Here is a 20,641-nt window from a genome sequence, read left to right on the forward strand (position 1 = left end):
TTGTGGTGCTGCGGGACCCATGTCCAGATCGTAATATATTCCTTCCCCCCCCCCCCCTCTTATTATGCGCTTGCTACTTCTGAAGAACTTTGATCTCGCCCATGTGTTTGACAGCAGACTTCTTTGAGATTCTGGGGAATAGGGCTCATTTGTGATGGCGCGCCGAGTGAATGAAACAGACGCAGCTTTGTAAAATTCACTTATTTATGCAAAATGTTCAAGTATTGTGTATAACATTTGTGGGGGGGGGGGGTGGCGAGGATGGAGGGTTGGAGCGGTGACACAGCGGTGAATGGAACTGTGCTGTGAACTCGGTGACCTGAGTTCAATTCCCGGCCACGGCTAACATCAGTGGCCGAGTGATATCCAAACGGGTCCTTAAGCGACCCGCAGTGAACATCATGGTGACGTGAGGTCAAACAACCCACCGTGGCCTCTACTGCATTTGGGAAGCCTTCCTCCAGCGGTGGATTGATGAAAGGGCCGCTGTGCTTGTACACGTGGCGTGCCTATGCCCCCCCCCCACCCGTCGGCCCTTTTCCCAATCTCAATTTAAAAAAACGTCCCGGCAAAAGACGGAACGTTGGCCCAACGTTGGGGAACCTTCAGCCAACGTTGGAGGAACGTTGGCCCAACGTTGGGGAACCTTCAGCCAACGTTGGAGGAACGTTGGGCCAACGTTCGGGGAACCTTCAGCCAACGTTGGAGGAACGTTGGCCCAACGTTGAGGAACCTTCAGCCAACGTTGGAGGAACGTTGGGCCAACGTTTGGGGAACCTTCAGCCAACGTTGGAGGAACGTTGGCCCAACGTTGGGGAACCTTCAGCCAACGTTGGAGGAACGTTGGGCCCAACGTTGTGGGAACCTTCAGCCAACGTTGGAGGAACGTTGGGCCCAACGTTGTGGGACTACTGGCACAATGCTGGGGGGGGGGAAACGTTGAGGCGATGTTTGGGGCTAGCGTTCGTCCAACGGTTTTGACCACTTGTCCCAACGTTTGCCCAACGTTGCACGTTTGCTGTGGGTGTTCACTCTTATATGTTACAACGTTGGCGGTGCTGTTTGTTTCTGGAAGCTTAATGTCACTGGTGGTGTTTTGCGACGTCGCATCAGCTGATGCTGTGGGGGGCGGTGGCGATTACGTCGGGATCTGTGTACGGTGAAGCACAGCAGGAGTATAAACACACAGATCGAAGCAACGAGAAGCATTTCTTGCCGAAAGTTTATTATTACTATGTACAAAATATAATTCTGTAAGCAATGTTAATTTTCGAGTGCATTAAACTCTCTATTGTAACTCAATCGATCTCAAATGCGACGGGGGTGAGGTTCATTTTCGAATCCAGGCTCCGGGCAGCAATACGGACTGCAGGTTGAGACGGTATATTGGGACACGGACCGCAAGAATTAATGGGCACCATGAATGATCTGACGAGAGAAAAACAAAACCCTCCCAACTGTCGAATCTTTGTCGAAGCAAATGTTTACAACAACAACAAAAAATAATCTAAAATAAAAACATTTCATCGTTCAAGAATAAGAAATTTCTGAGAGATTAATAGCCATATACAGACTGTACAAATATAAAGAATCCAGATTAAATTGTTTTAGCTCACTCAGTTATAATAATACGAATATCGCGGACGGACGGCAGCACGGAGAGTGAAAAACAAATGAAAATTATACGTTTTAAAAAAGTAACAACAATAAAATATGCACGCTTGATAAAATTATCACATTTAGTACGCTAAATGACACTTCCATTGAATGCGTATGAATTGAAACAAAAACGTTGGAAATCGTAGATCGGCAGGCGATGTACGTCGCACACGTCATCGCTTTGGTCTGCGATGTTTCTTTTATTTTTAATTTCCCAGACGGGTTCCTTCCAACGACTGAGCCACTCTTTTGCAATTTACATTGGCTCACGTTGTTGTTGTTGTTGTTATTGTTGTTGTTATTGTTCGATGCCACTCATCTGTACACCCGGGGCACGGGCAAGTTTAAACTGAACAACAAACAAAACCGATGAAAAACGTGGCTTGCAGTTTGTATCGATACAGATGATCAGCCCTGTTTGCCAATCCACCACTGGATGGAGAGGACCTCGCCAAGCCATGCCTCGACTCGCGGAGAATTCGTCGGTGAGTGTGAAAAAAAACTAAAAAAAACTATTTTTTTTATTTCACCAGGTAAGGCCCACACTGAGCTATATCGCTCTTTTTTTCAGAAGCGACCTGGCCACAAATTATAGCTCAACCAAGTGGTTTATCATCATCACGTGGACATTTGCAGCAGCCAAATACTCTGAACACGTGATGTTCATTCTAAAATGTGGGAGGGAAAAAGCGGAGGACCTGGATGAAGATCCACGCGACCACGGGGAGAACATGCAAACTCCAAGTATACAGGCATCGTCAGGGTCGGGATCGAACCGACGACCTCCTGTATATCAGGCGAGGTAGTTAACATCTCCTAGCCACCGTGGCGAGATGGGTTGGTGAGGCGATAACAATGACTCCACTGCAAAAACGTCTTCATATCGATGGTGACATCATCAGGAAACAGACTGTTACCAGCACTTTTTTCATATTTTAATCATTATTATCATAAGGGAAGACTTCGAAAAGGGGAAGGCATCTTCTTTAGTCCTCACAGAGGATTGTTTTGTATCTCATCCGACTGCGCCACTCATTCATTGTTTCTTTTTTTACAACAGCTCGAACGCCTGGCAGATGTGATAAGCAAAACGACAGCAACATTCGCGTCGACTCCAAAAATACTCAAACACCTCCATAAACCAAAACGCAACAACGCAAAAAAAACATTTGCACAGTGAGATTAAGACACCTTCGAATAATTATTAAATATGCAGACGTGTTGCACAAACGATTTGTTCTCGTGAACTTTTTTGCAAAGTAACTGGTGCGTGGCCGTTGACTGCCATTGCTGATGTAGTGGTCCTGCGTGTTACGTGTGGCTTTGCAGTGGTGGTGTTGGTGCGAATGATGGTGGTGATGGTGGTGCTGATGGTGGTGATCGCAATGGTGGTCGTGTTGGCAATGGTGCTGGTTGTGGTGACGGTGGTGGTAGTGTTGGTAATGGTGGCGGTTGTAATGGTTGGTTGTCGTGTTGGTAAATTGTACTGGTGGTGTAGGGTTGGTGTTGATTCTGGTGGTGGTTCTGATGATGGTGGTGCTGGTTATGGTGGTGTTTGTAGTCATGGTAATGGTGGTGGTTGTGGTGAAAATGGAGCTGACGGTGGTGCTGGCAGTTGTGGTGTCGGAAATCATTGCCGTAGTGGTTCGCGCACTGCGCTCTGATCCTGCAAGCCAGACTCAATTCCTTACTCCACGAGGCCTCCCCTAGGTCAACTCAGCCCAAAATGAGAACAGCACATCTTGTTCTGTTTGACCATCAGCACCGCAGAGACGCACGCACCGCCAACCGCAGTGCAGGCGTTTGTTCGACAAGGCTCCCCCAAATGTCCCGTTGCTCGCCGTACCAGCCTTCAGCCGACCAGTCAATCGGCGACCTCAATTCAACCGGGGTGCGGACCCTCTCGAACCGCAAGTCTCTTCCCCCAAGGCTGACCCGGAGCAACGAGCCAGCACTCTCCCCGACGACTGCCCATCCCGCAAGGCTGTGTTCGTTACTACCGGGCCCGTCGTCTCTGATGATTGGGGGTTTGTGATGGCCATTCCACGTGTTTTGTTGTCGTGGTGGTGGTGGTGGTGGCGGCGGCGGCGGTGGTGGCAGCGGTAATGGTAATGTCCACTCGCCCGTATTGGCTGGCCCATCTCCCCTCCTCCCCGGGGCTTCCATTTCAGTCACACCGACCGGATAAAATATTTCCGTGCCCGGCACACCGCATCCAGTACATCACCTCGAGACGCGAAGGCGTCTGGGCCCGTGTTTGTCCACCGCTGCCTCCCCCCCTAGGGCCTGCTGAGCTGCGTGTAGATGGGCTGCTCCCAGTGCTGGGGGCTGTGCGCTGCCGCCGGCGCCACGGACGCGTGCAGCGGCGCCGCCTCGCCGCCCGGCGCGTACAGCGAGCACTGGCCCGCTGAGCCCGCGTACGACGAGAAGCCGCCCGAGTAGAGGCCGCTCGCCTGGTGGCCCGGCGAGTGCCCTGACATCTGGCCGTAGTAAGCGGCGGCGGCCGCGGCTGCGGCGGCCGCGGCGGCGGTCGCCGCGGCCGCGGGCGACGATGAAGATGACGACGACGATGAAGACGACGACGATGAAGAGGACGATGGTGACATGACGGCCGCTGTCGAGTGCTGGTGGTGGCTGCTGCCCTGCTGCTGTTGATGTTGGTGGTGGAGGGCACCGTGGTGGTGGTGGTGGTGCTGCAGCTGCTGCTGCTGGTGGTGGTGGTGGTGGGCGCCGGTGTGGTGCTCTGCGTAGTCGTACTGCTGCTGCTGCGAGCGTGCACTCTGCAGGTCGGAGAAGGGCGGCCCGTAGTGCTGGATGCTGAACGATCCGTAGCTGATCGTCGGCTGCTGCTGCTGCTGTGGAGGCGGAGGCGAGTTTTGCTGCTGCTGCTGCTGCTGCTGTACCGCAGCCTGCTGCTGCTGCTGGCTGTAGTGACTCGGGCTCAGCTGCTCGGTCTTGATGTGCGTCGGCCGCTCCTGCTCCTGCAGCTTGGCCGTCCAGCCGGCCGCCACCGCCGCCGCCGCGAGGCCGTAGCCGTACTGGCCGTGCGGCAGGTACTGGTCGAACTCGTTCACGTCGAAGGGCTCCATGTTGGAGATGACCTCGCTGCTCAGCTCGCCCATGTCCACGTTGCTGAAGTCGATGTGCTGGCGCGCAGGGGTCGCAGCCTGCTGCTGTTGCTGCTGGTGGTGGTGGTGGAGTTGATTGTGGTGCTGCTGCTGCTGCTGCGTGTGCTGATGGTGGTGTTGCTGCTGCTGCGTGTGCCCCATGCTTGGGGCGGTGGGAGCGACGCACGTTTGGCTTTCGGGCGCCTGGAGGGGGCGCTTGGCGTCTCCGCCGCCAGCCTTGGCGCCCTGCTCCGTCTTGGGCGTGCTGGGCGGGGTGGGGGGGCTCTGTGCCTGGCCTGCTCCAGACAGCACGCAGGGCGGGGTGGGGGTGGGGGGTTTCCCATCTCGGTTAAATAGCAACAATGGAACGATAGCGTGACCGCTTTTGCGCACTGCGGGCGTAAGCTACGAATTTGCATTCGTGATCATCGTCGTCAACATCGTGCTGGTAATGATGATGATGATAATGACGAATAAAGGGCCGTCCATAAATGACGTCACGCGATTTTGGACGATTTTTTACCCACCCCACCCCCTTGTTACACGGCGTCACAAAAAGTCAGACCCCCCCTAAAATATGACGTCACAAAGCTCTGCCCCCCCAAAAAAAAAACATGCTTCAAATCGCTTTAAACTATTGTCATTGGAGTGCGTATTTAATTTGCCGCTGCACTCTGATGTTGTAGGAGAAAACATTTATGAAAAAAAATTATATTTAATTAAGTAGAACGTGTTGTCTATATTTATTTAAAGTTGCGCATTTCGATGTAACGTCACATTTCTCAACCCCCTCCCCCCCTCGTCACACATCGTCACAAATGTCTGACCCCCCCACCCCCCTAGGTGCGTGACGTCATTTATGGACGGCCCTTAACTTGTTTGCCATTTATGCAGCCTCGTTGTATTGGGTGTTTTTTGGTGGTGGGGTGGAGGCAGCTGATCTTCCACCGTTGAAAGGTCAGCCTCTCCCTGCCTCCCACCAACCCACCACCGTTCCAAAATGTTTCTAAATTGCCTCGGTGGGGACGTTGGTTTCGCCGTTCGACTTGTGTCGCGCCCTGCCCTCCCCCTGCCTGCCACGCCTCCCACCAACCCTGATATCTAATTATAAGTTACTCAGTCTCTCCGCGGCTCTCCCTTCAGTTGTTTTACAGCACGGTGAGGTCAGCCCCCGGTTTGCAAGCACCTGCTAAACAAGGCCAGTAAAAAGGAGGTGATGTAGCCAGGACCGCAGCTGATAAGGGCAACGTACCAGACGGCACGGGGTGGGCTTTTAAGGCTGAGTCGACCTAGGGAAGCCGATAAGAGTGACCTGAAATCAAATCCCGGTTGTTGGGATCGCTGGGAAGCGGGCAACACACAATTGCGACTTCGACTTATCGGGTGTACGTTTAAAAGGCTGAGCCCACCTAGTGGAATCCGAAACCCCCCGGGAAATCTTTCGTGAATCGCGGCTGCAGCTCGCTGGTTATTGGGCAGAGCAATGTTGGCACTGCTCACGTACACTTAGCCACGCATGAACCACGTTAACGCACCGACGCATGAACACACAGACATTAACGCTCAGACATGAACTTACGATAAACGTGTGATAACGACACTTACACGCATACGTGCGCACAAACAGATACGAACAACGATCCCCTGTAGAGCTTTAACAGACTGTGAGGGCAAGTGCTGTTAGCGAGCACCTATTAAGTCCGGTAGAACACACGAGGTGGTGGTGGGGTCAGAACCACGCTGAGCCACATTTAACCTCCTCAATACTTCACAATAGAGTATTGTTTTAGGTTATATCGCGTACGTATAAATGTGTCGGGTATAATTAGTGAGCTTTGTGATGTACATGACAAACCTCACTAATTGGCTGTGTCGGGTGGTGGTGATGGTGGTTTCAACGACACATTTATATTTACGCGATTTAACCCCCCCAACAAAAACTCTGTCATGGATAATATCGTTCGCGAAAGCCTACTGCGTGTTAAACTCCTCAGTGCTGACGTTTACACGGCGCTCCAGCTTCGTGCCGAACTGGATGACCCCGAGGGGACAATTGGAACGCGGTGAGCTCCACCAGAGGGCCTGACCTCGGCGCTGATGGTGGCGCGTACGCTTCCATCGGCGGAGGAGCGCCTTTGCCTCTAGCTCGGAATTGTTCAGGTGTCTCTGCGTAAAGTGTACGCGCTAAATGTTGACGTCGGTGTTTGTTTGTTTGTTTGGCGATTTTGTTAGGTGTAATACTTGTCCACGCCTGCCCACGCACTTTTTTTTTTGCCGCTGGCTTCGGACAGTCGCCGAAAATACGAATGCGGTAACTCGCATGTCTTTCTCTTGTGCTCTGAATTATATCCCGCGAGCAATCTTTGCCTACTTTTAGACTTGATTTGCATTTATTTTTGACGTTTATTTTTTTTCCAAAGGATATGATTTCCAAAAAAAAGCAACACACATGTAAATAACACTGTCGAAAAATTAAACAATAAATAATAGGTGACGTTTCAGGCAATGGCCCGTCTTTATAGCAAACAATTCGCATCAAAGAATGTTAACATCATGGGACCTCCTTTGCCAGTACTAAAATATGAGAATAAGTGTTTCCTCTTTCATCTGGCAACAAAACAGGTGTTAAGTAAAATTTCGATTTAAAGCTATCGTGACTGCAGAGATTCATATTCTTGGTTCTTTCGGTAAAGTCACGTAGAAGGGAAATAATAAAATAATAAAAATATAAAACAATAAAAATTATCACGACGTGTCGACTGCAACACAAGCAATCATCATCAGGTGTGAAAGCCACAGCAAGAACATTAAAAAAGATATTTGATGTGGATTTCACACCTGATGATGATTGCTTGTGTTGCAGTCGAAACGTCGTGAGAATTTTTTTTTGTTTTATATTTGTATTACTTTATTATTTCCCTTCTACGTGACTTTACCGAAAGACCCAATAATATGAATAGGTGTTAAGTTATTAAAACACCAAACTGAAACCTTTTACAAGGAATCATGTCTGCATTAACCACAATACTTGTGGTCAAAATGCAAACAAAAAACATACTCTGATAATATATGCATTGTCTTTCAAACTGATTGGTCCATACCAGAGACAGCTTTCTTTTAAGCCTCGTCTCAAACGGTGTTAGACCAGAGGACGCCAACAGGCGTTGACCAATCAGTTTCAAAGACAATGCATACATCATTAGAGTATGTTTTTTGGTTTGCATTTTGACCACAAGTATTGTGATTAATGCAGACATGATTCCATGTAAAAGGTTTCAGTTTGGTGTTTTATCAACTTAACACCTGTTTTGTTGCCAGAAAAAAGGGAAAAAAAATTATTCTCAAAAGAATGTTGTTGTTGTTGTTGACAAATGTGTTGAATTTGTTTCGTTAGTTGTGCTCCTTCGCCACTGCCAACGTAGCAGCAGCGGTATCGCACGCAAGAAAATCGTCCCGGCCACATCAACAATTATTTTCACGAGCGAAGAGCGCACTTATCACCAACCGATTCATTTAACAGCTGCCCAACTGCAAAAAAAAAAAGTTACCTCTCACTTAGATAAGTCACGCTTGCATTTGCCAGTAACGTTCTCAGTCAGATAAAAAAAAACGATGAAGGATCAGTGAGCTAACTGGGTGGGTTTAACGATCTGCTGTGTGCGAAGGCGATCATCCAGCAGTGCATCGAGCAAGGGCTGTCAAAATAACTGGGTTGAGAAGCTGCATCTCCACCCACTCGGCAAATCACCCCCCCCCCACCACCAACAAAGACCCCCCTCCACCCGCCCCATGCCCCCCACCTTCTATCGTAATTCTTAACACATTTCTTTGCAGAAAATGTCATAACTCAGGACTTAGCTACGGTCTTCTTAACCCAACACCCTGGGACAATCCTCTCAGCTCGCGTTGCCTGTTGAGTCCCAACACGCGCTCCGTGTCTTCGACGCTACTAACTCTTAGTGAGTTAGCTTCAATCATTAATTTTTTTTTATAATCTCATATATTTTGCCTACGTAAAAAAAAAACACATTGTGGCTTAAGTGGACATACCCACCCCACACGCAGCACGCATCTCTAAATTAAACAAAACTATCAGTTTCTTTACGATTAGGACCCACTGAGTGACACTGCTTTTTTCAGAAGCGACCTGCCCACAAATGATAGCCCAACGCAGTGGCTTAAGGCGTGGAAATGTATATCAGCCCAATACTAGAAACGCGCGTTTCTAAATGTGGAGAGAGAAACAGGACCACGGGGCGGGAGAGAGACACACAAACTCCAAATATACAGAAGGCGTCAGGGTCGTGATCGAACCCACGACCTCCTTGCATACCAGGCGAGGTAGTTAACATCTCCTAGCCACCGTGATGATGAGAGAGAGACACGCAAACTCCAAATATACAGCAGGCGTCAGGGTCGTGATCGAACCCACGACCTCCTTGCATACCAGGCGAGGTAGTTAACATCTCCTAGCCACCGTGATGATGAGAGAGAGACACGCAAACTCCAAATATACAGCAGGCGTCAGGGTCGTGATCGAACCCACGACCTCCTTGCATACCAGGCGAGGTAGTTAACATCCCCTAGCCTCCCTGATGATGATGATGATGATGAGAGAGAGACACGCAAACTCCAAATATACAGCAGCAGGCGTCAGGGTCGGGATCGAGCCCACGACCTCCTGAAAACCAGGCGAGGTAGTTAACATCCCCTAGCCACGGCGGCGCGTCACAAAAGCAGGTGGTGAGCCGAGCACTCACCGGTGTGGGCCGACAGGGATATGGGGTCACCCAGGGACCCGCCCTCGCCGTGGACCCCCTTGAAGATCCCTCCGTGGGGGTCTGCTCCGCAGGGGCTCGCCGCGTCCCCGTCGCCGGAGCCCTTGACGGATTTCCGCCGGCGTGGTTGGTACTTGTAGTCCGGGTGGTCCTTCTTGTGCTGCACACGCAGCCGCTCGGCCTCCTCGATGAACGGTCTCTTCTCGATCTCGTTCAGGAGGCTGCGTGCGGCGATGATGATCGCGATGATGATGATGATGAGATCGATTGATTGGTTACGGTGTGGTGATGATTGATGATGGTGGTTATTACGGAGATGGTAATTTTTGACATCACGATGATAATGGGCAGTCATTAACGATGATGATTGATGATTGTGGTGATGATGGTGATGGTTAGCGAGCAAATGGTAATTTTTAGCATCGCAATGATGGTGGCCGAAAGTTATGAGATTTTGCAGAGAGCATTTGGATCATCAATCATAATGACGACGATGATTTACAAATTATAACGATGATAATGAATACCATTTTGAAAAGATGATGATGATGGAGAGATGGGGAGATAAATTCACGCGCGGACACAGAAGAAAGAATAACAATAACATTAGTTCACGTAACTACTGCATATGACTCGTGCGCGAATACAGACGCAACGGGATAGTAGCAGCCGCGTGTGCAATCACGTGTATGGAAGAGGCAGGTGGCAACCACGTGGATTGGACAGGCATGGCAAATAGATGGCCTCATTTTTTGTGTATGGGTATCCACTATCGTTCACTTGACTTTTCCACTCAGCCACTCAACAACCGCCGACTCACTCGCTCACTCGATAACTCACTCAATCACACACTCACTGATTCACTCACTTCAATCCAGTAACTCATCACTCGCGTGTTTACGCACTCTCTCACTCACACACTCAGTCACTTGCTAAAAAACGAACGTTCACTCACTCATTCGCTGCCCCTCCAATACACTCACTCGCTGATTAAATTTCACTGCTCGCTCATTCACTTAACTCACTCGCAAGCTAACCTCACTCACCAACCTCACTCGTTCACTCGAGCGCTCACCAAATGACTCTCGCGCGAACGCATTCTCTCAATCACGCGCTCGCTCATACGCACACTCAGTCACTCACGAATTCACTCGCCCATGCGCCAACTCACTCACCGGCTCACCGGCACCATTCACTCACCGACTCACAAACTCACGAACTCTCTCGCTTGCTCACCCCCCCCTCCCTTCTCCCTCCACCTACATCACGTCTGCTGGAACGAGAGACGTGCCCTGGGGGATTTCATAACGGCACTCCCTTACCCCTCCCCCGCCCCATCCCTCAATCCCTCAGCCAAGTCCACTGAAAACTGGGCACCACTACCACGCTGCTTTAGATTATTCTCGCAAAGGGCTCAGCACCAGGGCTTAATTTCGCAGCGATATTTTGTGGAAAGCTGCTGCTAGGCTGGATTGGAGCAATATGGATTATCGGTGCAAGGCACTGCCAGTAGAATACAAGTTATGCCCGTCATATTAAAAACAAAAAATTCCTATAACCTTTTGAACAGGTTATTGCCCGAAACGTCGGCTGTTATATATGCACCACTGCCAACGCAGCAGTATCGCAACATGTATTGTCGTGATGTTGAGTGGAGTTGACCAATAACAACAATGATTAAAACGTATATTGTGCAGCTCTTTGCTGTGAATCCATTAGAGTTGTTGCTCGATTCCTACTCACGGCCAACATCAGCGACTACTATCCTAACCGGTCCTGGGCCTCCCCTCGACTGACTCAGCCTCAAATGCGCACCTGGTTCGATGTGTAAACTTCGCCACGATGGAGCTAAATGGTGCCCGCCATGGTGCTGTCCCCCCTCCCTTCCCCCCACGTATTATAAGGTGCTCGCTAACAGAACTTTCCCCAAAAAAGTCTGTATGAAGGCTATACGGGGAATCTTTGTCTTTGTCGTTTCTGCTTGACCACAAACTACATCACACGCTTGCCCGTGCCAGTTGGGGAAAGCGGGCAGGGGGCGGCCAGAACCGGCTCTGATATCAATCCCTCGTCACAGATGTTTGCCGTGCCCATGAATCTAACGCAGTTAGGTGGTGGCCAACATTGCCCGCCCTTCCTCGACCCTAGCAGATGTATATCCGGCGTCTAAGCATCTCACGTGCATATCTTGATTGACATTGTAATATCGTGCGGTCACGTAACTCAGCGCATATGTTTAAAATCATATTTTATTTCACTCACTGAAGTGCGTTACTTTGCATGAAGAGAAAGGCAACGTTCTGCACCCCAAGATATTAGTTTGATTCTTGAAACTGCGCGAACCTTCTAATGACCAGCGTGGAGACGTATGGTCAAGCAACATCACCATGATCGAAACGGCGACCGCTTGACGGAGCAAACCCGTGCACAATTCCCAGTTCTCTGAGCCATCCCCAGCTACAAACGTCCATTCCTTCACCGGTGCATCGCTCAGGACCACGCCTGTCAATCCACTGCTGGATGAACGCCCCCTTTGCACGACGCGTCAGCCACGGAGGGTTGATTGAGCACCGACCCGCATTGACCAGCGTGTAAAAATCTACGGTCAAACATAACCATCGTGATCGAAAAGGCATGGGGTGGTGGCGGAGTAGGTTGGTATGAATGCACTCAGCAAACGGACTGATTGGCAAGCGAGGCTGAAACGGAGTCTCGTAATTAATGTAATACAGAAAATGCAACGCGCTGCAACACACGGGCACACACCGTGTAGCGTCTACACGCAGTCGAATCCAAAGTCGCAATGCCGACACGGTAGTGAGGGCACGTGCATCACAGGCAACATTCATTGACGATTTTAGTTTGAACACACACACACACGCACGCAGAGAGAGGGAGAGACATATCCGATGCCGAAGAGGAAATTGTGGGAAAGTTATTTCGCCTGCAATTGGACAGGAGAGGGCATTTCAGCGAGGGCACGTTGTGAGCGAGTCAACAGCGCGCAAAGTGAGTTCTTACCTCCAAACTATGATAAGAACAACAGACTCTAGAAGGAGGAGCGGCCTACCAAAACAAAGATAAAGATCCCTGACCCCACCCACCCTGCATAGCCTTAACAGACTGTTGGGGCAAGTGCTGTTGGCGAGTAGCAGCACCTTTACCCAGGACCTGTTCTAATAATCATCGAACTCCAGTGGCCGGGTTTCGTAGCGTAGCGCGCTAACCGCTATACAACCGCTCCCCAACACACACACATACCAACACACACACACACAACAACACACACACCAACACACACACCAACGTGTACACACACACCAACACACACACACATAAACAAAGACAACGATCCCCCGTATAGCCTTAACAGACTGTATGGGCAAGTGCTGTTAGCGAGCACACATCAACACACACACACACACCAACACACACACACCAACACACACACTCACGGACACGTACAGCGAAGAGGACAACCAAAGCCCACTCACCGCCACAGTTTGCCCAGCGTCTTGCTCAGCTCGGCGTTGTGCAGGTGCGGGTACTGATCGGCGAGCTTGCGACGCGCAGCCTGCGCCCACACCATGAACGCGTTCATGGGCCTCTTCACGTGCGGCTTGCACTTGGAGGAGCCGTTCACCCTCACGGGCATCGGCACCAGGGTCCAGTCGTAGCCCTTGAGCACCTGGCTCACCGCCTCGCGGATGCTGTCCGGGAACTTCTCGTCGTCGTCATACCGTGTCCCGCAGCCGCTCTTGCGGGACCCCGCGACCCCGTGGCCGCCGACCCCGCCGACGTTGCCGGCCAAGCCGCCGCCGCCACCGCCGCTCATCCCGGCCCCGTAGCTGCCCAGGCCGCTCTCGTCGCTGTCGGAAGCGCCGCTCAGAGAGCCTCCGTGCAGCGACGGCTCAGACTCGACGTCGGACACGTCCGGGCTCGGCACGTGTGACAGCATGGTGTGCAGTCGCTTCTCTGCCATCGCTCGCTCGCTCGCTCCAATCGCTCGCTCCCCTCTGCGCGCTGCTGCGGCTCTGTGTGTGTGTGGCTGCCTCTCGCTAACGCTTCGCTCGGCGCGTGTCTCGCTGTGGGTGCGCGCTGGCTCTGACGCCGCCTCTCTCGCGGGACAAGGCAGCGAAGACCGACTGCGCGAACGGAGGGGTGCCCAGCGCTGGAGATGCAATGCAGAGCTTAGCCTGTGCTGCTGACACGTCGCGTCAACGCGCGGGGGGGGGGAGGGCATCGACGCTCGCTGTGTAAAAGAACGCAGCCCGAACCGTAGCAATGGCGAATGAAAATGCCGACGAGGGTAACGATGAGAGAATAACGACTCAGCCCCTGCGCTCGCTCCGCTCTCACTCTCTCTCTCTGTCTCTCCTTCCCTGCAGAGTCGCGCACAAACTCCACTTGGGCTTCGCTCACGTTATAAACGCCTAATTATAAACATCGCCGAGTGACTCATCCCCCCAGTGGGCGGGGAATCCATCCCCATTGGCTGAATGTTTCGTTATTTTATTTTCTACTTTTTTCTAGTTCTGCGAGTCGGCACCCCGTGGGGGATGAGGGGGTGGAGGAGGAGGGGTGGGATGGATGATGGGGGGGGCGAGGGGAGGAGGAGGTGTGCCGAATGGGTGGGGGGTGCCAAGTTGCTTGTACGAGGTGGATGGGTGGGTGAATGCTGGACCGTGTGGCTGAGAGCGTTTGTGGCTTTTGCTGTTAGGGTGGAGGAAACCCATGGATTGTGAATTCTGCCGCTGTTGCTGCCGCCGCCGATGATGATTCTTGCTACTGCTGGCGCTGCTCTTTCTCTGTCCGTCTTTCCGAATGAATCGTGACGGTGGAAGGCGGCTGGCTCCAGCATTCGGGCTTAACGATAAGCTGTGCGTTGTCAAGAGGCGTCTCGTCAGTGACCGACTCCTCTCTGTGATGGTGCCGAGGCACGAACCCCGCGGCAGGGCACGCGGGTAGGTCGACTCGTGCATTGTGAACATGCTTAGAGTGAGAGGGGGTGGGGGGGGGGGCAGGTCTTACACCTGTGTACTCACCCCGTACAAATAGTCAGCGATAGATCCGTACATACCACGACTATCTTTAATAGTTACCGTGGCATTTACAGCCCGAGCGCCATACACTTAAGTGCCCAATGTTGGCCGATTAAACAGAAGGCTGGTGCTGGTGGGCGGCTCGTGGATAAGGCCAGCGCGACTTCACGTCATTTATTGATGGGGACGAGGCAGCCTCGTCCCTGTCTTTCTGCTTGCTTATTGTTTACGCGCGGCGGCTGCATCGCTTAATGCGAAAGTTGAACGCGAGTTGCGTCGCGGGTTGCGCCGCGCCGAGTCGCTGTTGTTTTTTTCGTGTTTTTTTTTTTTGCGGATAGGCAAATTGCAGGTGGCGACGAAGGGCACTTGTGTCTTTTTTTTTTGCAGCCTTTCCCTGTTGCGTAGTGGTGAGCGCACTGCGCTACAGCGCCCGTTCGAACCCGCGTTCGACTCCCGCGCACGGCTATTGACGACGAACATCTGACCACGTGGTTGTGGCCCCGACCTGGTGGCGATGTTACTCGCATCATCGGTCGGGAGACAAAGTCGGCCGATGTTGGGCGCGGTGCTGGTCACGAACACTCTCTCGTTATGTGCCGCTCCGGCTTTCTAACACGTATGTACGTTGAACTTCTTTCGCACCGTGCGTAGCCAAGCGTGCTAATCGGAGGTGGCGGGTGAAGGACAACAAACTGAAACACGCAAACTGAAAGAGGTGTGTGGTGCGGATTATAAATGTGTACATGCACTCTTTCCTGCGAGCAGTAAAGTCTGCGGCGCCCTAACTTGTTGCAACTTGATTAGGACAGTTTGCTTAATGCTTTGATGCAAGTAAAAAACAAACATCCGGATGTTTTGAGGGCAGGCATCGTCCAACAGTGGACCGATCATGGCAACTGATGATGAAATATAAACACATCTTCTCAGTTGCTGCTTTCTTAGCGCTGTACTTCGATTGACGTCACCAATCCACCGATGGTTATCGACCCGCGACGGAACGCCACGTGTCACTCGTAGGAGTTGTTCGACCATACTTCACCACTCTGGTCGCCTACGCGTTGGTGATGGACGGAGGCGATGAGGGCAGCACCTGTTACGTGAACGGGACTCTAACTCGTGTCGCTGCAGTGGTTAAGCGCAGTGGGCGAACCACAAAGACAAACGCACACACGCGCACTTGATGTCTGTGTGTGCGTGCGTGCGTGTACATGTGGGGGAGCGGTAGTGTCGCTGTTAGCCAAGCTGCGCTATGAACCTGGCGACCCGGGTTCGATTCCCGCTCACGGCCAACACCGGTGACGAATATTTGAATCGGTCCCGGGCCTCCCCTAGGTCGACTCAGCCTCAAATGTGTACCTGGTGCGATTTGTAAACATCGCCACTGGGGAGACGAAGGCGGCCGGGTGTGGTGGCGGCCACCCAAACCCCTCGTGTGCCGTCTAGGCCTTCATAGGTGTTCCCTAACAGTCTTTTAAGGCTATATGGAGTGTCTTTGTCTTTGTTTGTGTCTACACGAATGACAACATTGCAATAGTCGACTGAGTGTCTTGCGTTAGAATTATGTAAACGACACTAACGCATGAATTATGAATTATATACGCAAACATTACATATCGCCTTCATCACCACTTTCATTATGAATGCTATGCACGCACATGTGTAGGGCTGTTACGGGAGGGCTGTAAGTGCATACGATCCAATGGGTAACAAACACAGTGGGCGGAGTTACGGGAGTACACGGGGGGGGTGCCCGCAGCGACGTCCGCATCAGGCAGCCTGGGGGGTTGTGATCCTGTTGGGGGGTATAAAGGGGGAGGACAAAGAGAGCTCGGGGCTCAGTCTGGGAACGAAGGAGGAAGAGTGAAGATCCTCTAGCTAGAGCCCTGGACTCCCCTCGACGCCGCCCTTGTCAGGGCTGCAGAGGAGCGAGCCAGAGGCGTGGTTCCGTGAACCAGGGTTAGACCCTGGGACTCCGGAGACCGTAGCCCGACTCACCAGTGTCGGGCCAGTTAGCCTCCCCTAGCTCGTTAGAGGAGGACTTGGGGATAGGTGAGATTAGCTAGGGGGTATCCCCAGTTATCCGGGTGAGGGGGCCGCTACCCCCTCTAGTGTTGTCCTGTACCGATAAGCTGAAAATAAATATACGTGTGCCTCAACCTGGGTGTCCAGCGTCTTCACCGGTACTTCATCTGGTGTCAGAAGTACTACGGACATGGAAACACGTCAGACAGCTCGAGCCAGAGTACCGGAGGAGGACACTGCTGAAGTCGTTGAGCCCGAGGCGGCTCACCAAGACATGGCGCAGCCGGGGGCCGACGCCTTCCTACCGGGGCATCGGCATGAAGAGGGGCCGCAGCCAGACGCGCTACGGCTGGCTCACGAGAGACTGGCGGAGCTACTGTACGCCGCTGCCGCCACGCTGGAAAACATCACGCGGCTGGGGGCTGGTGGTCCACCACGGGGCGAGGGGAGTCGTCAACCTGAGCGCCTTCCCGCCATTTCTGAAAACTCAAACTTTGAATTTCCCGCCATCGTCACGGCAGCTGCGGAGGGCGTGGCCGGGCTCAACCTTGGGTCCGACACCGCTCTCGCTGGGACAGCTGCGTCATCTCCAGCGGAGGGAGCGTCATCACATCCGCGACAGGCGATTCCATCTGCCATTCGCGCCGACGCACAGCCGAGTCCCGGGGATAGCAGCCTACAGACGTCCAAGGCGAACGCTGCGCTACAACAACGGCTGCCTCCGCTGAAAGAATTTGTTGGTGCAGAGGGCGACTGGGGCGGCTTCCAGCGACGCTTCATCGCCCACCAAGAAATGGCAAGGTGGTCCGACGATGAAGCCCTCTGCGCGCTGCCGGCGCTCCTCGACGCAGACGCGCTCGCCGCCCTCACATCGGCGCCGAAAGAGAAGCGGTCTACTCTGCCGAAAGCACTACAGCTGCTGGCCGGGGTCTATGGACCTTCAGCGGAATGCAGAGAGCGGTTCTACGAGCGCAAGCGGGGTGAGAAGGAGTCGCCCCTGGCATACAGGACGAGCCTCCTAGCGCTGGCTAAGACGGCTTTTCCCCGTATGGACGACGATGGCGTGGACGCGATGGTCACGGAGAAAATACTCCTCCTGGCAGACGACCTGGACATCGCTGTCGTCGCACAGGAGGACGCCGAGATGACCTCTCTTCAGGCGGCGCGCCTCCTTCACGCCAACCTTCTGTCCCTGCGGCGGAAAGCCAGCAGGGCATCGGCAGGGCGTGCGGTGGCTGCAGCCACCCTTCCGACGGAGGAGCTCTTCGCCGTCGACCATCGACGGCAACAGGCGCAAGAAGTACGGTCGGCCCGGGACGGGTCAAGCCGTTTCAACCGCCCGTCGTCTCCACCGGGGCTCCCGCGGTGTTTCAACTGCGGCGTCCGGGGCCACGTCGCCTCGGGGTGCCGCTCTCCTCGACAGCGCGGGACGACGGCTCGACGGGACGCCGGGCCTCCTCCTCCCAAGCTCCAGCAACATGACCCGGCGAGTCGCGGCACCACACATGTTTGGCCAAAGCACCTACCCGTTGCACGCTCTCGCACCACAACAAACGGGGGGCCGATGTCGCGTTGCGTGGGGCCAACGCGGATCACTGCGGGGACTCAAATCGAGCCCAAACAGTGGTCCGTGTTGGCCCATCGCGTGGTAGCCGCGTCGTCAGGGTCGTCGGCCGTAGTCGGACACATTGACGGGGTAGAAGTACGCATCTTGGTCGATACGGGGGCATCGGCGACAATCATTTCGGAATTAATTTACAATATTCTGCCCGTACAAAGCCGGCCTTTACTGCCGGTTAACGTCCCATTCTATGCCGCTAACGGGGGCTCTCTCGGCATCATGGGACAGATTCGAGCGCAAATTTCTATTGGGGACATCAAATTGTCGGGGCCGATTTTCGTTTCCTCCTCGCTGGCGGTTCCGTGCCTGCTGGGGACGGATTTCTTAGGTAAAATGCCCATTCGTATTTTGATCGACCAAGGATGCATTGAGCTTCCATCGGGGCGGCGCATGGCGTTCCTGCCATCCCCTGCGGCGGCTCGGTCGGCGTTCGCGACGGTACCGGCGTTCGTCGTTGAAACTGTTCGTGTGCCGCCGGGAGCTCAAATGCTAGTGCCTCTCAAACTTCGTAAGCCCTTCGCTAAGGGCATAGGGGATCAGGGTGTTTTGCTGGGACCGTCTAGGGCCGGGGTTAATGGGCCTCATTTGATTCCGGCCCAGACCGTCGTAAGAGGGGACGGGGACCCTTTCATCGCGGTCCTAAATGTGGGATCGCAGACGGTGGTGGTTCCTCAAGGGACGGTGCTCGCTCACGCGACGCCAGTGCCCTGCGAGGAACCTGTCGCGAACCACGTTGGCACTGCTTCCCGGATGCTCCCACATTCGGACAGCGATGAAGGGTGGATCGACGCGCTTTGTGCGGGATCGACGGACCTGACAAATTCAGAGCGCCAACAGCTTAGAACGCTACTGAGGGAATTTTCCGACGTTTTCAGTCGTGATAAATATGATTTGGGTTGCACTCACCTGCTGCGTCACCATATTGACACGGGTGACAGCGCGCCAATTCGCCAAAATCCGTTTCGGTTAAGTCCCGCCGAAAAGGACCATGTCAAATCGGCTGTTGATGACATGTTAGCCGCCGACATCATTTCTCCCTCCACCAGCCCGTGGGGAGCGCCGATCGTCCTGGTTAAAAAGCAGGACGGCTCGTTGCGGTTTTGCGTGGATTTTCGGCGCCTTAATAAAATTTCGGTTGCCGACGCATACCCGCTCCCACGGATGGACGAATCGCTGGACGCTTTGGCGGGAGCGCGATTCTTCTCCACACTAGATTTACTTTCGGGATTCTGGCAGCTTCCTCTGGACGATGATTCTAAACCTAAAACTGCTTTCCGTACACCGCACGGCCTGTTCCAATTCAACCGGTTGCCGATGGGCTTACACTCAGCGCCGGCAACTTTCCAGCGATTGATGGAATTGGTTTTGGCTGGATTGCAATGGGAATCGTGCCTGATTTATTTGGATGACGTTATTGTCTTTGGTAAAACTTTTGATGAACATCTCCAGAGGTTGCGGGCGGTTTTCCTAAAGATGCGGGCTGCTAATTTGAAATTTAAGCCCCAAAAATGCCATTTGTTACGCGAGTCGGTGCGTTATTTAGGGCACATCGTAGGGCGCTCGGGTATTGCTACCGATCCCGCCAAAACGCAGTGTGTCAGCTCCTGGCCGACTCCCACCTCGGTGGGAGAGGTCAGGAGTTTTATTGGCTTCGCATCATATTACCGACGCTTCGTCGCTAATTTTGCAACAATTGCCAAACCCCTACACGCGTTAACTTCTAAAGGGGTTCGGTTCCACTGGGGTCAGGATGAGGAAGCTGCTTTCTGCTCCCTTCGGGACGCGCTGGTGAAGGCTCCTCCCTTGATTTACCCAGATTTTTCGAGGCCGTTTTTGCTCGACACCGACGCGAGCAACACGGGTATTGGAGGCGTGCTTTCCCAGGTGGTTGACGGCGTGGAACGGGTGGTCGCGTACGGCAGTCGGGTGTTGTCTCCAACGGAGCAAAGATATTGTGTCACCCGTAGGGAACTGTTGGCAATTGTCTATTTCATCCAACAGTATCGCCCATATCTGTACGGTCGGCATTTCACCGTCCGCACAGATCATGCGGCACTGCAGTACGCCCTGAAGGTTCAACAGCCATCGGGACAATTGTCCCGATGGCTGGAGGTCCTCCAGGATTTCAGTTTTGAAACCACTTATCGTAAGGGCGTTCGCCACACCAACGCTGACGCTCTGTCACGGATGCCAACCGCCTCCGAATGCGCATGTCTCCTGGGGTCGGGGCGTTGCAAGCCAGTGGGGGACGTGATGGTTCCGGTCCTGGCGGCGGCCGCCGACGATGAAACGGTAGTCCCCATTGATATCGCCGAACAGGGGAGAGATTCCCTGCTTGGATTGCCCGTTGATGAATGGGGGCGCCTCCAGTTGGAGGATGCCTCCCTCCTCGCGTTGCGTCGTCGCGCCGGG

General features: G+C 53.2%; 1 protein-coding gene across 1 annotated transcript; it reads right to left on the reverse strand.

Moving 5' to 3' along the window:
- Positions 1 to 1,208: 1,208 nt before the first annotated feature.
- On the reverse strand, positions 1,209 to 13,983 carry LOC144721676 (transcription factor Sox-9-A-like). Its single transcript, XM_078599513.1, has 3 exons — positions 13,039 to 13,983; positions 9,527 to 9,765; positions 1,209 to 5,062 (listed from the first exon to the last, which is right to left on the reverse strand). Exons 1-3 carry the CDS (start codon positions 13,785 to 13,787, stop codon positions 3,939 to 3,941), a joined length of 2,112 nt encoding a protein of 703 aa, XP_078455639.1. The 5' UTR covers positions 13,788 to 13,983; the 3' UTR covers positions 1,209 to 3,938.
- Between the last annotated feature and the right edge of the window lie 6,658 nt (positions 13,984 to 20,641).

This window comes from Lampetra planeri, chromosome 1, assembly GCF_965212315.1.
Source record: "Lampetra planeri chromosome 1, kcLamPlan1.2.h2, whole genome shotgun sequence".
NCBI lineage: Eukaryota > Metazoa > Chordata > Hyperoartia > Petromyzontiformes > Petromyzontidae > Lampetra > Lampetra planeri.

Excerpts from the sequence above, each read along its gene's own strand:
- LOC144721676 (XM_078599513.1), bottom strand. The coding sequence starts at position 13,787 with ATGCCCTCCCCCCCCCCGCGCGTTGACGCGACGTGTCAGCAGCACAGG. Across the intron at positions 9,766-13,038 it reads ACGCTGGGCAAACTGTGGCG|CCTCCTGAACGAGATCGAGA; the intron begins GTGAGTGGGCTT and ends CGCCGCACGCAG. Across the intron at positions 5,063-9,526 it reads ATCCCTGTCGGCCCACACCG|GCCAGGCACAGAGCCCCCCC; the intron begins GTGAGTGCTCGG and ends TGTCTGGAGCAG.